At 40.3% G+C, this 19,757-nt stretch overlaps 1 protein-coding gene across 4 annotated transcripts in view; it reads right to left on the bottom strand.

Annotated features, from left to right (window-relative positions):
• The window catches only part of LOC124261642, a 39,874-nt gene extending 27,058 nt beyond the window's left edge, over positions 1-12,816 (bottom strand). Inside the window, exons 1-2 of one of the 4 annotated variants that reach the window (XM_046696000.1) lie at positions 12,504-12,801; positions 11,068-11,071 (exon numbers count right to left, since the gene is read on the bottom strand). In XM_046696000.1, the coding sequence (XP_046551956.1) occupies positions 11,068-11,071; positions 12,504-12,624 (125 nt within the window). In that variant the 5' untranslated portion in view covers positions 12,625-12,801. Of the gene's footprint in view, positions 1-9,977; positions 11,913-12,503 lie in introns of those variants that run through there. The other 3 variants (XM_046696022.1, XM_046695994.1, XM_046695987.1) reach the window with 3 other exon arrangements.
• Positions 12,817-19,757: the final 6,941 nt, after the last annotated feature.

The raw sequence follows: 19,757 nt of genomic DNA, 5'->3' as shown, positions 1-19,757 counted from the left end.
GTATGTTGTGTAAGTAGATAATGTTGGCAATACTTTGAGCTATATCGTACTGTCTGTTGTATACATAGGTAATGTTGGCAACCGTTTGGAATATATCGCACTGTATGTTGTAAACAGGGGTGACGTTGGCAACAGTTGAAGTATATCGCACTGTATGTTGTATACAGGGGCCTCTGATTAGACCATGACATATAGCGTAGTGGTTGTATACATAGGTGACGTTGGCAACACTTGAAATATATTGCACTGAATGTTGTATACAGAGGTAATGTTGGCAACAGTTTGTAGTATATCGCACTGTATGTTGTATACAGGGACCTCTGATTAGACCATGAAATATAGCGTAGTGGTTGTTGTAACGTTGGCAACACTTCATGTTTTACAATGAGGGAGCTTTGGTCAAAGCCTTTGCTATATCGTGCAGTATGAAGCGGCGCATGTTACCTTCGACATCACTGCTAATTGAAACGGTTAAAGAACTGTCATATGGATACGTGAAACTGACGTGCATTCTGTGCGATAATGCAACTCATGCGTTGATCAGCAAGTTCTCCAAGAACTCTCAATGATCGGAAGAAGGCGAATGAGGCCATCCGTGGAACATCCTTGTGGTTGTTGATGCAATGGGAAGAATGCATGAAAGACAAAGCTGATGCTCTATGATAAACACCGAAAAAATATTTATTGATAACATTAAATAATTTCATCACAATATGTTAAAAATAGGTAAAGTTGTTAATATAAGTAAAATAAATTATATATACAGAAATAATGAGTATTGTTTGGTATCTGGTACAAGATGCGGCATCATGTTGATGATTTGAGTCATAAATAATTATGACAACAAAGCAGAGATGTAATCAAAGTTGTTGTGGTAGAAATTAATCGCATTTCATGTATAACAGATATACACTTTACAGAAAGTAGGGGAACTTCATTTTTATTTACGATTAAAAAAGCGGAGTCAGTTAATGTTGATATCATTGTACTTCCTTATGACTATAGTTGTTTGTACAGTAATCGCTCTTGAAAGTGTATGAAAATATATGCATGTGTACGAAAAAAACAACAACAAAAAACAAAACAAAAAAACATTTCAAAATAACAAAACGGCTGGAAGCAAACACTAACAACTGTTTGATGCAGGGTAAATGTCAAAATAAATGGTCTACAGTGATTTATCAACCGTGAAAACCCTCAACATCAAGAATAACACCCCATGCACGTGTACGCGTTGTGCGCGTGCATACCATGCTTTGTGTTTATGGGGTGGTGATAAAGCGAAATGGTGGTGCGTTCGTAAGATGTCTGCCTTTGAACAGTTTGTTAACGCTAATACTTCCTATCCAAATTGAAAGTTCTTGTTCCCCTACCTTTCTAAGAGTATATCTTATCTCTGACACGCTTAAGTGATATTCTCACTGAGAAACCCACAAAATGTATATGTATCAGTTCATACTAATGAATGAAATGCCATCTGTAATTAGTAAGCATTGGCCGCACCTCTCAGAATCATCTTACGTGTGACATTGCTGACAGAACTTGTGAATAACAAACAGTTCATAACCAGCCTCAGTCGAGGAATCAAAACAATGACAACTAGTTTATATATTCTACGTATTTCATACACACAGATAGTTCAAATGTTTTTTCAGGAAGTAACAATAAAATATCACGTTGGTTTACTGGATTAATAATAAAAAACAAAACAAAAAAACAGACCAAAATGACCTATATTTGCTGTAACCAAAAGAAAGTTTCGGTCACTTATTTAAGTCAACAGTAAAAATATAAAAGTCCCATGAAGCTCCATGTAAATATATACGTACATGTTCTATACAGAGGGGACTGCGGATACTCAGTGTAGCATATGGTCACACATGTTGTCTGTATTGGGGTCACTGACCACAGGATGTACTATAACGCTATCTATGTTGAATTATATACGGAGAGGCTCTGATTATGCCTTGAATCCAATGAAGCGCCACTTAAATCATATGTCTACATCTTAAGTTGAAGGTAACCAGTACTCTTTACTGGTCCGTGTGGCTAAATACAAATAACGTGTTCTCCTTGTCCCTTTGGTCATCTAGGTACAGGACCTAGTTCCTCCTGCTCGTACGAAGGTTTAATTATAGGATGAGGTCATGCTCTGCAATATGGGTGATCATATGTCATCGTTCCCGATGGCGTTTGTCTTGCTGAAGTATTTCGTAACAGTTTTGCTTGCTAAACTTAATTCACACACAAACATCATATACCTGGTCATTGCTTACTGTAGCGTCAAATAACTTCCGAGATATGATATCATACCTGCTTGACAACCATACAAGAATCGGTATTCTACCGTCGCATCACCCAAACGAGGAAATTGTTCATAACAAATGTTTGCCTTTATCTGTCTCTCCAACTTTTATAAATGACACTCAAGGAAGAGACTTCCGACAACCAATTCCTTTACTATTTGTAATATTGTATTACTTGAACATGATCGACAGTTACTGCATTTGCAGGCGCTTATGATTGGTGATAGTGGTGGAACGTAAACGCTCATCATACACTCAGTATTATATGACCATATTGATCAATAGTATTCAATCAACACGAGTCTGTGACATAGTCGGAATCGGACAAAGTGACTGATGGACAGTCAGTTTGCTGGTAGTATGGTCAAATCCTTAAATAAGAGTGTTTAGAAATTGTTGGCCTCTTCAAAAACGCAGATAAGTTAAGGAGTTTGGATACAAAATATCAAAATGTCAAGAAATTGCTAAATTTGGTATCATTTTGTAGAAAAGTGTGTCCCAAATCTAATTATGTAATAAAAATAGCAAGTGGCGCCCCTTTGTGGCACCGTCTGTAAAAAGGAATGTGTCAATAAACGTTCTCTTAAAAGTAAATGGTTTACTTTTATTATTCAATATGTGTTTTTTTTATAAATATACTTCAGCACTGATATGAAATAAAGCAGGAGAACCAATTTCCAAGGCAGTATGTAGGATCTGACACATTAATTAACTTCTAAAAAAAACAGGAATTAATAAAATAATACTAATTCATCAATGAAAAAAGGTTTTGATAAAAACAAGATTTTTTTTATAAAAGAATTTTTATAGAGTAAATTCACACTAGATTAATATTTTTAAAAAAATGTATCAACAATATCTCCAATTGAAACAGCATACCCAAATTAAATTTGATAAGGGGAGATACCTCTTGCCCAGGTTTACCTCAGGATAAATGCTTGCGTGGCGGAAGTATAATTAGAAGCAAGATAACGGGAAATTACTGATACGCGCTTGTACTGTCACGTCCCGTCGCATACGCTATGCGCACAAACAAAAGTATCCAACATCTCTAAGACATGTTTCATCCATTATGGTTTGAGGGAAAAATAATTCTTGCATTTATATCGTCATGGTCTTGGTCACATTTTGTGTCAATTTAGAAACGCCCCCTACATGGCTTCCTGTAGTAAAATAAACGAAATCGGCATTCGACCTCTGAATGGTGTATCTCTAATGGAACAACCTTTGAGCAAAGGTTGCAATCTTAGTAGTATGTTTGAAATCGTAGCTGAGGACCATGAACGATAGTCCACAAAGCATTGTCCAGTGATGACTCCAAGTGTTGGAACGACAGGTAGAGTGCTCGACATGAGAGGGCTCTGGGGTTTATGCACGGATCCCAATTTTGTTTTATAAATCGATCAGAGGAATGGAATTTCTAATAAGATACTTATTGAACCAAAGATCCTAACTGAACGAACTGATCAATGGTATAATACTTGAAGCTTCAATTCAACTTTTATGGCAGTAGTCCATTTGGTTTGTATTGACTCTGCCGATACAATATGTTCTCTGGTTCATATCTCGTATTGCATGTCGGCTAGGTAACAATCGATCCTTGGCAAACTTTCAAACTGTTGGCACATTGTGCAGTGTGCAACACCGCCAGGGTGTGACGACACATGATCAATCAAAACAATAAGTCTGGAAACACGATTCTCCCGGCAGGGACAATACACCGCCCATTGGACACACTGGAGGCCAGTTTATCCTTCCTTGTCAGAAAATATATAGGCACTTTTAAAGTTTTCTTAAACATTCAAACACGGCAATTTTGTTGTTCTTCATGGCGACATATAAACAGTCATACTGATCAAAGCAAACAGCAACAGGACCACGAAATCTACCCACATCGGGACATATTTGTTCTTGCTCAGCACCATCATTGCCAATGTTTGTCACTTTGTTCAGTGAATAATCTGCAAAGAAAACGTCACCCTTTGAATTCGCCGTCACACCTCGGGGACACTGAGCCTCTCTGCACTGAAATATACACTCGCCAGCCAGGGAGACTTTGGTGATAGTGTTGTTACTGACGTCAGCTACAAGGACGTTACCATCTCGCGAGAAGGAAATATACTTTGGAGCTTTGAATAACATATTTGACGGATCTGGAATAGTTGTAAGAAGTGTTAAGTTGTCGCGCAACTTTAAATCTAGAAGTCAACTGTGGATTGCGCGCATGCTGCGATTCTGTTTGATCCGAGATAGGTTATTCCAAAATATTTCTTATCAGTGGAAACCTCTTCACATTTCTGAAGTTCTGGCTCTACCGTCAGTACAGAAACCAACATCTTGTGCGGGATAGTCACAATGACGTCATGACAATCTATTTTAGCCAGTCCCCAGGGTTTTCCAGGTAGATTCATGCTCTCTGTCTTAGTTTGTCTGTGATCCAACGAAAGCCTGATACGTTTCACTGCCCTATTTGCCGTATCTGTTACAATGACATGAGAGAAGCCACAATGCCTGAACACGACAATATCTGTCAAAGAACTATATTTTGTTGAACCTTCTATCAAGGAGACACACCCTGTATTCTGCTTTCTGTATTCACCTGCAAGTAAAAGGAAATGAAATGTTAAAGTTCAAAAGTAGCATTTGAACAGATATATTGGATAAACATTCTAAACTACAAGCAGTTGTCCTTCCACTAAATTGTTCCTTTCAAGCTTAGCCTATCAATGATAAGGCGGAGACTGGTTGTAGGTCCCTTAACGTATCAGAGATGATATGTTTGCAATTGATCTACGGATGCACAACGCCTAATCATCAAATACCCGGCTAGTTTAGTTTATCAGGAGTAAATCATGTATGATCTATTTAAAAGCAATCGTGATTCTGTTTTTCACGAGTTCGTTTAGACTGCAGACCAATCACAATGCAAAGTACCTTTGTCACGTTCCGACTGTAGATCTTTAAAAACATACTCATCGTTAGTGTTTACATCATCTGCCGTACCCGTTTCACTGAAACAAATTAGACAATGTAGCACTTCATGATGTCATCATTAACCTTCAGTATAACTATAGAAGCACACAATAATAATCATATATTTTTATCAATGCCGGAATGAACGTATCAATATTTTATAATATTCTAAGTATTTTGAAATGTAATTATGAATATTAAGGACAATAATACTTTTCCAACATCCCAATGAATGAGTGTTATTACATTGTGATACCGGGATGAATATTATCTACTTCTGTAACTGTACTTTCGTAGGTTTGCAACAGAAATGCAAAACTTTGTTTTACCTTTTCACCCTGTCCACCACCCGTTTTCCTATTTTAGAGATTCGTTCATTCAACAGTGAAATCAGAGTCTCATCGCTGTGTGATTCATTTATCCCGCTGAAAATGGAATCTGTGTAAAGCATTAGCTTACGGTGCATGTCCACAGTCATGACATAGTGGGACGCCCTGCCAGTATTCTCATCAACAGTTACCAATGACCGGTGGTCAGATAGAGCAGACATCATGATGAAGGCTGTGTGGATTTTCAAACATCTTTCTTCAGACATCAACAGATTACTACCAATACTATATGCTGATGTCTCTTCTTTCAATGTTGACAATCTCTTGTTAAATGCTTTGGTTGTCTTAGTATCTTCAGGCCTGATAACTCCGTAGATCACATCAAATGGTTCATCCGTGAAATAACGTGCATACGTCATTGCCTTGGCTACGGATTTGTTGTATTTTCTTTCTGCATCTAAGTCATCTGTGCCCTCGATGTTAGAGGCTGAGATACTTCCATCACTGTCTTCGCTGTCCTCTACGAAGGTGAGCAGTGTTGGGGGAATGGATTTCGATATCAACAGAGAGTCACAAATCACCGTATCGGGACGGGCGTCACAGTTCTTCAAGTTGCATATTGCAGCCATAGATCTGCCTACAACTGCTCTACCGGCCTTTGAGATGAAGTCTCTCAGACGTGAGGTGAGGTTCCTATACTTGCCTTCAGCTTCAAATGTTTTGAACATCAGTGATGGGAATATTCCTTATAGTAGTAAATAGATTATTCAAATCAATTATTATATATCTTGCAGCATGAAAGAAATGTATTAGATCATTTACATCAAACATTACACCTTTACGTAAACGTGATTTCTGCCAGTCTCGTAATGAAGTTATTTAAGGTACATTTTGTACAAGAATGTAGATACAATATATGTGTAAAGTGAAATCAGAAAAATGACCTGCATGTTCAAAGTATGTTCTTTAAGAAATGTCTGATTCTCCTTTCGGACAAAAGCTGTCAGTGTGATGTAAGAAGTAAAAAATAAACGGTAAAAGAAATGATAGTGTTTTCGAACCTTTTGTGGCAACTGATTCTATAATCTCCATCAGTGAGTTTCTGCGTTCCATCACAGTGGGCGGAAATGTTGATGCCGAAGTGTACCTGACGTAGTGTAGGTCAGCTGAAGCTGTCGGGTCTGTATGAAGATACGAAATATTTTTTGAGTTTTAGCACGCGTGGACATGCAATGCACATTCATTAAAGATAGCACATGCTATCCGGTCTCCGACACCCGCACCTGAAAACGTTAAAACAGGCAAGGTATCGGAATGAGAAGTATGATTCATATTTTCTGTAAAATGTTATCGCTATTTTCATGTGGCAGCTTGTTGATGTTCATATCTGAATTATTTGTAATTGGTATAGAAAACAACAGGCAGAAATAACCATTTGGTACTGGTGTGTGTGTAAGACATGCACATCTACTTCCATATGTACATGGATGAGCCGATATGGTCAAGTTTCCTACACCTGGTGTCAATACTATTTCAATGTGGTACATAAAGATATGCTCATTGTGTAGTCTGAATCGTAAATTGACTTTGTGTTATTCATCTTAAAACGGTGTTATAACTGTATTACGTTGTTTCTGTTAAGACTCAGTTGAGGACAGATATGGGGATCAAGACGGGAGTGGACGTTTCCATTGCAGCTAGACCATTCCCGTGTCACCCCACCCAGCATGTTACAAAATGACCCGTGAAGATCCGGGTTAGAATTGGTCTTCAGTAACCCATGCTTGTCGTAAGAGGCGACAAACAGGATCGGGTGGTCAGGCTCGCTGACGCGTGTCATCGTATCATAATTGCATAGATCGATGCGCATGATGGTGATTACTGGATTGTCTGTTCCAAACGTGATCATTTACAGACCGCACTCATATGACTGGAATATTGTTGAGTGTGGTGTTAAACAAACAAGCAAACAAAGTGTTACAAAATGTTCCAGAAGCGAAAACGTGCATCTGAAGGGTCATCTCTCATTGCAGTTTCTGTCATCTCATATTAATAGCAATGCCAACATTGTTTCGATAATCATTTTCAGCTTGGGTGCCCAGTCTGGGCCTAATTTTTGAAGCTTGACCGCTGTTATTCCAAAACAATTACTTTATTGTTGTAACAGGTGTTTCTATTTTGCATGGCCATTTTGCATCTTTAGCGCTTGTCTGCCATTGTAATTCCTCTGAAGTACCGTGTATATGTACCGTAAAAATATACATTTTTTTGCGTAATATAAGCATAAAGCATTTTGCAATACAGATAAACAGGTGTTTACTGTGAAGCAATATTGACGGCGATATTCAAATTCGGATTGATATCTGAGGTTAAATGAGGCCGAAATTGTCCAAAGGAATGAAATGGCTAACAGGATCGGGTGGTCAGGCTCGCTGACTTCGTTGACACATGTCATCGTATCCCAACTGCACATGATTTTGATTACTTGATTGTCAGGTCCAAATGCGATCATTTACAGACCCCCGCCATATGACTGGAATATCGTTGAGTGTGGTGTTAAACAAACAAGCAAACAAAGTGTTACAAAATGTTCCAGAAGCGAAACGTGTATCTGAAGGGTCATCTCTCATTGCAATTTCTGTCATCTCATATAAATAGCAATGCCAACATTGTTTCGATCATCTTTTACAGCTTGAGTGCCCAGTCTGGGCCTATTTTGGAAGCTTGACTACTGTCATTCTATAAACATTACTTTATTGTTGTAACAGGTGTTTCTATTTTGCATGGCCATTTTGCATCTTTAGCGCTTGTCTGCCATTGTAATTCCTTTGCAGTACCGTGTATTGATATGTAAACATATACATCTCTGCACAACCAAATATTAATTGCAATATGTCATTGATTTCGGACGTGATCTCGTTCATAGTTCATCCCAGTGTAGAAACCTTCTTTTTGCGTAATGTCAGGATAAAGCATTTTGCATGAGACGTTTCACATGCACATGAAGCACGCGAGGAAGATGGCGCCCTCATTACAGATAAACAGATGTTTACTGTGAAGCAATATTGACGGCGATATTCAAATTGATATCTGAGGTAAAAGGAAGCCGAAATTGTCCAAAGGAATGAAATGGCAAATCATTGGCATAGAACCGGGATCTCTTGTCGGGCTATAGGCGGACAGTTGAATACCAGCCATACAACTGTTAGCAGACAGACGGCGACAGAGAAAATCAGATCCCAGGGAAGACATGGCTCTTGTCAGGATGGCTGACGCAATCCGTTCATCAGCAGTGTTCAGTCACGGAACCAATGGCGGCCACACCAGAGAGTCTCCCCAAGAACTGGGCAAAGACGTCTCCGTGCTGCTGGTCTGAGGGCAAGACGTCCTGTTCGAAGACCCCTACTGACCCCTAGACACAAGAATTATCTCAGGCTTTAGCGGAGGAGTGGCGCAGGATACCCATGAGGACATTCAGAAGATTCATCGAGTGCATGAGACGAAGTGTCAGAGACACCATTGCTGCCAGAGGAAGATACACAAGATACTGAAGAGACTTCACTTTGTAAAACTGTAATGTGTCTGATGTTTGTTTGTTGCAGAAGAATTCTGCTGCCGCCATGTTGAGCCCCTTTGGGACAATACTTTTGCGTCATTTGATTCAATGGGGTTTTATGGTCATTAAATGATGCCTCTCAAAACATCGTTGTATCAGCTTTTTAGCGTGAAATGTCCCATAAAATACTCAAGAAAGACAAGGTCTAGGTAAAGAATCCATTGTAGAAACGCTGCTTACGATTATATATTTCATAGTGAACTATATGTAAAGCAACCTTTCTATACAGTGGACTTCTGCTGAGGTGTATAGTTGCTTTTCGGATTCATTTGTCATTTTGCTGCTAGTCTCCCGGATGGAGCCGTACGTCTCCACAACTTAGTGTGCCTGTCTTCCGGATGGAAAGACGTACCTGGACAGTCGGAAACAATATGTTTTCACGTGTTTCGTATGTCAGCTTCTACACACTGTTTGGTAACTACAGAATTCATGATCTCCCTTTTTAATGCTTCCAAACAGACGCTCTCGATGTAGAAACAGTGGCAGAGAAGAGAGGAGGCGGAAGAAGACAATGATTCCTGAGTTGGGGAACTAAGATCGAAGTCAGATAGCTTGGCGAGGTTTAAACTTTCGGTTCACAGAGGAACACATGGCAACAGCCAGTCGGATGCCTATATTGTTAATATACATGTAACTGTAGATGTTTACACATTCCCTTAACAATAGCTAGCTAAGTCTGTTTATACGCTCAATACATTCTGTATGAGTAGAACCTTTCACGCGTAACGTCTCTTGCACATAAACAACAAATTGAATGACAAGCTTTTTATTTGACATTCCCGGATCATCAGACTGCGCCTTTAATTGCTTTCAAATTGCTTTGTCAAGTGTTTTTCTTCACTGTCCTCTTGACAATCAACAGACATGTGGTTCATGAATATCTCAGGCGTATCATGTATGCAGGATCTTGTTTGAACAGTTGGTACGTATTTCAGATGCATTGGAGGTGTAATGCTATTCAGATACACATTTTAACAGGCGCGAGATTTCATTTCCTATTGTTATTTAAACTGCCGTCCAAAAGAAAGTTATCAGTTTTAAAGTAACTGTATACAAAACAATAATGTTGGTACAGGTTTGAACCCAAGCAGAAGACATTCGCCAAAACGCAACATTGTTACGATAACAACGCAGCTGTTCGAAAACCTCGGACGAATCGTAAATTCTACAAAACGCGATAAACGTAATTGTGGGGAATTGGTGGAAATGCACGTGTATGATTGTGTCATACATACTGATGTTGGACAGAGCAGGCATGCAGCTTCAAAATAATTTCCGTTTGTAAAACAATTATCATAAATCTCATTTACGTCTTCGTTTCTATTTTGTGATCAAATGAAGAATAACTTTCTTTTGCCTAGTAGTTTATTTATCTATCTATCTACATGAACTGTAATTCAACATGATACTCATAATTCAATATTACTGAAGAATATAACATATAAATGAATCATGAGTATCGCAGAGTTCGGTAATGAATTATTGTCCACAGACGCCACACAGAAGAAACCAGGGTAAATACACATCTGGTAATGGATGCCAGTGTCTCAAAGTATTTACGTTGTAGGATGCTCCAAAACCTTCTGACACCATTCCTGTGGTACGACACGTTGGATACAAATGTTCGCATTAATACGGTAGGACTCTGGACCATCACTGTTGAAGAACGCAACTCCACTGAAGGAAGGCACATATACCTCAAGAACACAGATGTCTTCATGACGTTCCACTTTGTGGAACGTAAACTTCAGAGATTGTGTGATCACATCTCGGTCAACAATGGCCCTCTCCGGCGTCAGAAACAAAACCCTCGAAGCAATTTGGTCCTGTAATTCTGACTTGAGAGTCTCATGAAGCTCCTTCTTCAGTTCAAATCCTTCAATGGATAACTTTCTTGAGTTGTAGGAGCGCATTGTTTGATCTTGTTCAGCAATTCCTAGGAAATAATACCCGCCTCCTTTCTGGTTTGCAAAGGATGAAATGTATTCCCTCAGACGAAGTTTGTCCACGATGTAGGGTGCCCAATCACTTCTCGCCACCTGGCCGGCATGTGGGAAGGATTTTAGTTGCACGTTGCTGACCTCTTGTAGTCCGCGAAGCGCCTTCTCCTCGTACCCTCCACCTGATCTGTCTTTACTCAGGATGTAACGCATGTTCAAAACTGTGGGTCTAGCAAAACCTTTGTTGAGGTTGATGTGTGTGTTGTAGTTTACGGTAGATATAGTTGATGAAGAGTTGCATGTGATCGAGAGGCAGTTGGGTTCTCCTTTCAGCCAATTTCTGAAGTAACTATCATGGAATAAGACTCCATCCTCAATTAGTTCATTTAGCCTATCATCAATCAGTTCGTCAACTAGTGCAAGAGACCTGTCGCTGTCATCCATATGTGTAAAATATATCAGCAAGATGCCACCGTTTGAGTTTCTAAGAGCACAAATATGTTCAAAAATACGCTCTTTTTCCTTGTTTTTTCTGTCAGTCTTTTCCTGTTTATCTTTGTTTTTGGGTACACTTTGTTCATGTTCATGTTCCTTGTTTTTGTCCATTTTGCTTTTCTTGGACGAGCTTGCCTTGTTCCCGCGGAATCTTTATCCTTTGGCGGACAGATGCTTCTGATGTCAACATGCATCGATAGGACACGCTGTGAGGTCTCCATACCATTTACAATGGTCTTGCATTTTGAACAGTCTGAAAAATCCAGAGTTTAGCTGGACTCTGTCACTTGAACTTTTCTCAAATGGTCACCTTAAGTATATTATCCTTCATATGTTCTTCTCAATGAACAGATAGTGTGTCAATATTAATCAGCAATAACAATACATATATGTACAAATTTCACAAACTAGCCACTCGTTATTAAAAGGTTCCGTATTATCCCTGCCTCCATTCCCATAGAAATATGCGGGGCGGTGGGGTAGCCTAATGGTTAAAGTGTTCGAAGATCCGGGTTCGATTCCCCACATGGGTACAATGTGTGAAGCCCATTTCTGGTGTCCCCCACACACCCCCCCACACACACCCCACACACCCCACACCCGTGATTTTGATGGAATATTGCTGAAAGCGGCGTAAAACCAAACTGACTCACTCACTCACCCATAGAAATATGCAATGTTGAAATTGAGCGGCAATTGAAGGAAACATATAAATAGATATAATCGACGAGATAAAGGAAGATAAGATGATGCGGTGCCCCTTTTAACTCTGCGGCTAGTGAATATAGAACTTTTGGAGGCGTGATATGGAAGTAAGTCTTTAACTTTTAGAGATTCAATTTACCTTTATCATTTGTGCCGTGTCCACTGTACTTGGAGGTAAAAGGCGCGTGAACTTCATCACGATGTTTTTCATCACCACCCTCACGTTTTCTCTTGGTTCCACGTTCAGAGGTACGGCTCATAGTGACAGCATACACGATCGAGTATGTCCGGATGCACTGAAGCACTAACGGGTACCTGCACTACGCAGTCTAGTCTCTACAGCTGACGATGAATTGATTTTTCAAACACAGGAGAGGTGTTCTTATACGGTGGAATTGATCAGGACTGTTTACTGAATGGGTTGTATTCAATGATAGGCTTTTACTCAACTCTAGCGTGACCACATGGAACATGAATATTACCTGGGTGCGGTGTTTACAGGACACAATTGGTTTTAGTTGCACAACGTGAGTACCAATGCATGCAGTTAAAGACATGATGTAAATTAATTCTTTTGTAGCCTAGCATTTTATTTATTTCCATCGAACATATTCATGACGTTCTCCATTATCTCGCCTGAAATAGATCTAAATTGTTAAACGCTTTGTAGAATCACACAGACCGTGTGCCACGATTATGTATTTATGCATTTCGTTCCACTCCACGTTATTGAGTAACGAGCGTTGCATTCAACTTCACACCAGTTTATATGGATCCCATACAAGTACACTTGTGTACAGGTGGCGTAGTTGCCTAATGTGTCGTAATTCACTATATACAGTTGTATCGTTAGGCTTTGAAGAAACTAGTGGGTTCGAATCCCAATTTCGACCAGATTAATTGTTTTGTTGCGAAGGCGCCAGATCCGTGGTGGGGCTTACCAAGGAAGCTAAGAATACATCACTATGGCTTTTCCACCAAGCTTACACACTGCGATATAGTTGTTGTTGGTTCTCAATGTGGCGTTAAACCCAACTCTCACTCAGTCGGGTCCAGATTTAACATCGTGGTGAAAGAGTGTGTGTATCTAGGCATAACAACGCTTGAGACTACTGTACGTGGAATGAACACTCAAGTTGACAAGAGAGAGGGTGACTCTAAATCCATTGATTAACGGACATATTTTTCTAATTTGCCTTTCCTTTAGTCAGGGCCCGGGGAGTGTCGTTTGTCTCAAAATGCAATGGTCGTTCATGCTATTCAGCTACTGTCCTCGGATGATTTGAATAAACTAGTCAAGTCAAAAGTCTGTGTCCGAAGCCTGTAAATAAATATCACGTTTCATGCACTGATATGTACAAATCAATCGGTTTTATTTTAAAACTGGATTTGTTCAGAATTTGCTGAATCGACCAATTTATGAGGACAAAGACAACAGAAGGAATGGTGTTTTAAATTACATCAAGCAAAAATATATCCATATCAAACATTTCCGAATGCCTAAGAAGTGTAACCTACTGATATTAACTAACATTATTCTCCATGTAAATAGAGTAACTGTATGTATTGTAATGTGCCAAGCGCCCAACCTGGCTAGGAGATTATTATCTTGGAGGGCAGTCGGATGGCCTAGTGGTTAAAGCGTTTGCTCGTCATGCCGACCCGCGTTCGATTCCCCATTTGGGTACATTGTGTGAAGCCCATTTCTGGTGTCCCCCGCCGTCATATTGCTGGATTATTGCTAAATGCGGCGTGAAACTAAACTCACTCGCGCACTCATTACACTGGAATACATTGCTCGATGAAAATCCCTCGTGTGATGACATTTGTGGAAAGTCGCAAAATGTTCAGATATTGGAATGTTTTCCAAACCACTAACCCAAGGAACTCCACGGACTCGGCATACAATATACACCTTTACATTCCTCTTCTAATTTGTATCTACACATGTTGTATCTACTGGATGACAAAACACGTATCAGATGGTTAAAACATGACCTTAGGATGACACAATGGAGAGATGGGATTGTTCCCAGTACCCCTTGAACTCAGCAAGTAATTAATTATTTATGTCGTTCCGCTGTGTAGTCAGATGAGATTGTAGCCTGATGTGAGTGTTCAAGCATTACACAATATATTGCCTAAACACATTAATAACATACCTCAGCCAGATCTCGACGGGGCGGTGGGGTAGCCTTGCGCTTAAAACATTTGCACAGACCTGGGTTTTATTCCCCACATGGGTACAATATGTGTTCTGGTGTCCCCCGCCGTGATATTGCTGGAATATTGCTCAGGCACTCAAAACCGCTCAAACTGCAAATTACCAGCTCAGCAAAATAGGCAAAATCCGCAAGTACATTGATACGGACACATGCAAAACTCTCATGAATTCCTTTGTCACCTCAAGATTAGATTATGGTAACTCCCTTTTGTCCGGATCAACTGTCATCTCGCACCTTCAACGAATCCAGAACAAAGCAGCGCGAATAATCGCCCGTACTCGCCCAACTGAATACATCTCACCCATCCTAAGGCAACTCCACTGGCTTCCTTTAAAGCATCGTATCATATTTAAACGTCTTCTTTTCACGTACTCCACACTTAATGTGGACTCCTCACCACAGTATCTCAAAGACCTTCTTAATCTGTACCAGCCCGCAAGAACTCTCAGATCCTCAACCAAGCAGCAACTTTCCATCCCATCAACGTCTACTCAACTCACTGAAAATGACTTCTCTGTATATGCTCCTCGACTCTGGAACTCCATCCCAATGGACATCAACTCTGTGGACTCTGTTCAATCCTCCAAGAAGTCTCTAAAAACATTTTTGTTTAGCCATTAACTCTTTTCCACTGCTTTCCTCAAAACTATAGCAGGCCTAGCTTGGAAATTAGGCGCTATACAAGTGAATTATTTTATAAAACTATTTTATAATATTGCTAAAGGCGGTGTAAAATCCAACTCACTCGCTCATATCCTGAAGGTAATGCATCGTTGTATTTTGATATTATATATACTCTGTGAAAAAACAGCGGCAATTATAGGTATGATTAATGCACTTAAGCCCACAAAGCTGCCGGGCGTCTGATCGTTTGCCTACGTTCGGACTGGCACAGAGACATCTTTCCGTTTGAATCGGTGATTAGTGAGACGTGTCAGGAATCTTTAGGACATACAGGAACATCAACCCTTAGGATGACCGCGCGTTCTTGTTGCGCTTCACAGACGGTCATATTCCGGTCTGGGGGTAAACATACACGGCGAAGAGCACAGGAACAGTCAACAGATCCACCGCAGGATCACATTAACCCCCCTTACAAAATGCCAAAAATATTTTTATGGAAAATAGTGTAAAGAAGTCAAAAAGGGGTACTAAAGGCCACAATAATTATCATCAAGGGAGTTTACATTATATTGTGTGTGGTATGTTTGTGAGTGATATTCACATGTTGACAAATCATAATGTTCTCGGCTTTACGAGAGAACGCTTTAACTCCAAGGCTACTCCGTCATTGCCGAAATATTGCAATGTTTTTGGATTGATGTGTGTTTTTGTTATATTGTCCAAGAGCGTTCGTATTGATGCCTTCTTGGTTAGTAGTCCAGGGTGGTTGACGGACAGAAGACAAAAGACGAAGACGACAGCAGCCATGTTTATTGTTGTTGGGGGAATACAGGTCGAAATGGTACATAAATGGTGATCACGTGACAGAACGTGACCGGAGACCCGCTCTGTCACATACACACATGCAGAAGTCAGACGTCTATTCTTCATCGTCGTTGGGTGAGACGACGGCCTTGGCCGACGCCACGACTAGCCGCACAATCCGTCTGCTTCTGTCGATGATAACTTCAGTCTCCCAGACTCCGCTCTCCGGATCATGCAGTCAGGTTTTACAGACAGGGACGGCCATGTAGGGAGGGTGGTAATTGATTTACAGATAGGATTGAGAATTATGGGTCTTGCCCGAATTTCGGTGTACTTTGGACACATATCGAAACAATTAGGTCGTTTAATATATGAAGTTTTAAAGAAACTTATTGAGATGGTTTGCTCTATGCCAACATCATCAATACCAAAATCTCACCAAACTTTGAGCAGTATGAGACTAGAATTATGTTACACAATATCTTGACGCATATTAATAATTTTAATCCATATCAAAGGAAGTGGGCTGGGTCTCTGAGAGTCGCGGCAGCTGACTGGATGGTGAACAATATGACCGAGAAGTGTTGTTTGACTCTCTCCCATTGTTTCGCAGGATCCGCTGATTTGTCAATCTCAAAGAGCAGATCGGTGAGACCAGGGAATGACGACCCTGCATAGCTGTTGACACTGCTGGGGGCGAACAGGATGTGCCTGAAAAAGAACAGTTAGATTTACAACAAGTCAGTCTCATTTGAACTAAGCCATTCCTCCGAATCACCAGTATACATTTCATGCCAATAATGGTCAGTCATAAGTTAAAATATATGCAGCCAGTCACTATTATTTATATGTTAAAATTAAAAACCGTTTGAAACCAATTGCACACGGATATGTAAGTTAAAATATTATCCCGTTTGAAATGGATGTCTTATCATACACTTTGATATATATATATAATATTTGAATTTAGATGTTCCGATTTTAATCTGAATGTAAACGTCGAAAATGGACACGTCCAGTTAATTTCCTCCAAAAATCGTCTGTCATAAAATAAAATATTGTGTTATCTTTTGAGAACATTTCACGAAGTTCTGGCTGAGAAATACATCTACGTATAGTTTAAAGTTGAATCAGTGAATGAACCTGATTCTTCTTGAAACAGGACCTCCCTGGGATTCCGTTAGGATCCAAGAATACTCTCTCTAGTTGCAGCAGCTGGTCTTTGATGCGGCGGACGGAAGGGACTGAATGGAGGGACGGACGTTCATGAGCATAACAGGAAAAGGTGAGTTAGTGAGTGTGATTAACGCAACTGTCAGCTATGACAGCGACATCAAAACAATCTGAAAATATCTGAACCTGGGCAAGACAAACCAGTGGTTGATAGTATGATCACCCATTCAGCCTCCGGGACACCACAATGGATGAGGACATATACTGAAGGTTGGGGAATCATTGGGGAATAGCATTCAAGATAGTATTTTGAGAGTGCCTATAAAGTGATTAAGTAGATAGCAGCTGTGCGACAATCATTTCATATTTACCGGTATAACCGGTACTTCTTTGTAAAGTTATGATGCAAAGTTTCGGTGTAGATTCTTACACCGCTGTCAAGCAAGAGTGACAACGGTTGACATCGGTATACGAATCTTTACCGAAACGTCGAATCAGTAATGTACTTAAGAAGTTGTCTTCCAAAATGAATGATGTCTTTTTATTTTATATTTATTTAGTTCTAAAATGCTAGTCAAAAAGATCAGTCAATGAACCTGCCATGTGCCGTACAGTATGAAATGTCTTTGCATACGATCTGTGACGCCAAGGATGTGATTTGTTGATAAATATAAGTCGGTTTGTTGTTTAACGCCACAATCAGCAATATTCCAGCTATATGATGCCGATCTGTAAACGCAATGGAGTCTGGTTCAAGAGATCAATATCATGAAAATCGATCTACGTAACTGAGATATGATGGAATTTGTCACCCAAGTCAGCGAGCCTGACCACCCGATTCAATTAGTTGCCTTTTACGACAAGTATCGGTTCCTGAAGACCAGTTCTAACCCAGATCATCACGGATTGGTAAACACTGGTAGAAATATACATTACTCAGACTGGTTCACGTGCAGTTGTCTCGTCATGAACTCGGCAGCTGATTGGCTGAACTGACGAACTGCCGTCGTCAGGTTCTTTTCTATGGCAACAACCTTTAGCAATAACATCAGATAGGCAGTTGATGAAGGTGTTGTGTTCCGAATTTGGAACTTGTTATCTACATTATATCGACAGTACGCAGTGGTGATAGCGTCATGTGAGTTGTGAGTTTTGTGGTAGTCTGGTGGTTTAAGTGTTTGCCCGTAACGCCTAAGATTCGGGTTCGATTCCCACATGGAACATTTCTAGTGTCCACCACGGCGATTGCGGAAGACTCGCTCAACATTTAGAATGATATCTGATAACTTAAGATATAAGTGTTTGACATCATGACTATCGACATTTGCAATCAGGATACCTGCCTCGACCAAGTCTGAGTACCCCATATCGATATTCGCTTCTTAGAACTTGCTTGGGTTGCTGAAGATCAGTTCTAATGTTGTACTGCAGTTCGGTAGGTCGTTCAACCCAAGAACTCTTTGGGTTTTTTTATCAATTAGTTCAAATGGTAAAACAGAAACGGTCTTTCAGTGCGTCGACTATCTCATTCTTCTAGCCTCAGCATGCCAATTATGCTCCTTTCTCCTTGAACACAGATACTGTGCGATAGTGTGGACTTAGTCATTGACCAGTGATACTAGGGACACAGACATTGACCAGTCATACTGGAGACACAGACATTGACCAGTCATACTGGAGACACAGACATTGACCTGTGATACTGGGGACACAGACATTGACCAGTGATACTGGGGACACAGACATTGATCAGTGATACTGGAGACACAGACATTGACCTGTGATACTGGGGACACAGACATTGACCATTGATACTGGGGACACAGACATGGACAAGTGACAGTGGGGACACACACATTGATCAGTGACACTAGGGACACAGACACTAACCAGTGATACTGGGGACACAGATATAAACCAGTGATACTGGGGACACAGACACTAACTAGTTATACAGGGGACACAGACATTGACCAGTGATACTGGGGGCACATACATTAACCAGTGATACTCGGGAGACAGACATTGACTAGTTATACTGGGGACACAGACATTGACAAGTAATACTGGGGACACAGACATTGATCAGTGATACCGGAGACACAGACATTGACCTGTGATACTGGGGACAAAGACATTGACCAGTGATACTGGGGACACAGACATGGACAAGTGACAGTGGGGACACAGACATTAACCAGTGATACTAGGGAAACAGACATCGATCGTTGCCAAACTAACAAGCTGTTGGCACATTGTGCAATTTGCAACACCGCAAGGGTGTGGCGACACATAATCAATCAAGTTAAGTCACAATCGATTAAAACTTAATATAAACATAATCATGGATGATTGACCTATCGATCACCATTCATGGCACCTACCAATCTTTATTGTTATTTCTGCAAGTCGATTGAAACCCGATTTTAACTCTCAACTAAACGATCTTGACACAACTGGATGACGATGTGTCCGCACAAAACGTGGTTGTGGTCGAATCTTTAATCTTCGCAAAGACACGAGGGCCTGTGGGTTGATTCCCCACATGGGTACAATGTTTGAAGCCT

Source organism: Haliotis rubra, unplaced genomic scaffold, assembly GCF_003918875.1.
Source record: "Haliotis rubra isolate DU_JTF1 unplaced genomic scaffold, ASM391887v1 Scf1197, whole genome shotgun sequence".
NCBI classification, from domain to species: domain Eukaryota; kingdom Metazoa; phylum Mollusca; class Gastropoda; order Lepetellida; family Haliotidae; genus Haliotis; species Haliotis rubra.
This window is presented reverse-complemented; position numbering and strand designations above follow the sequence as displayed.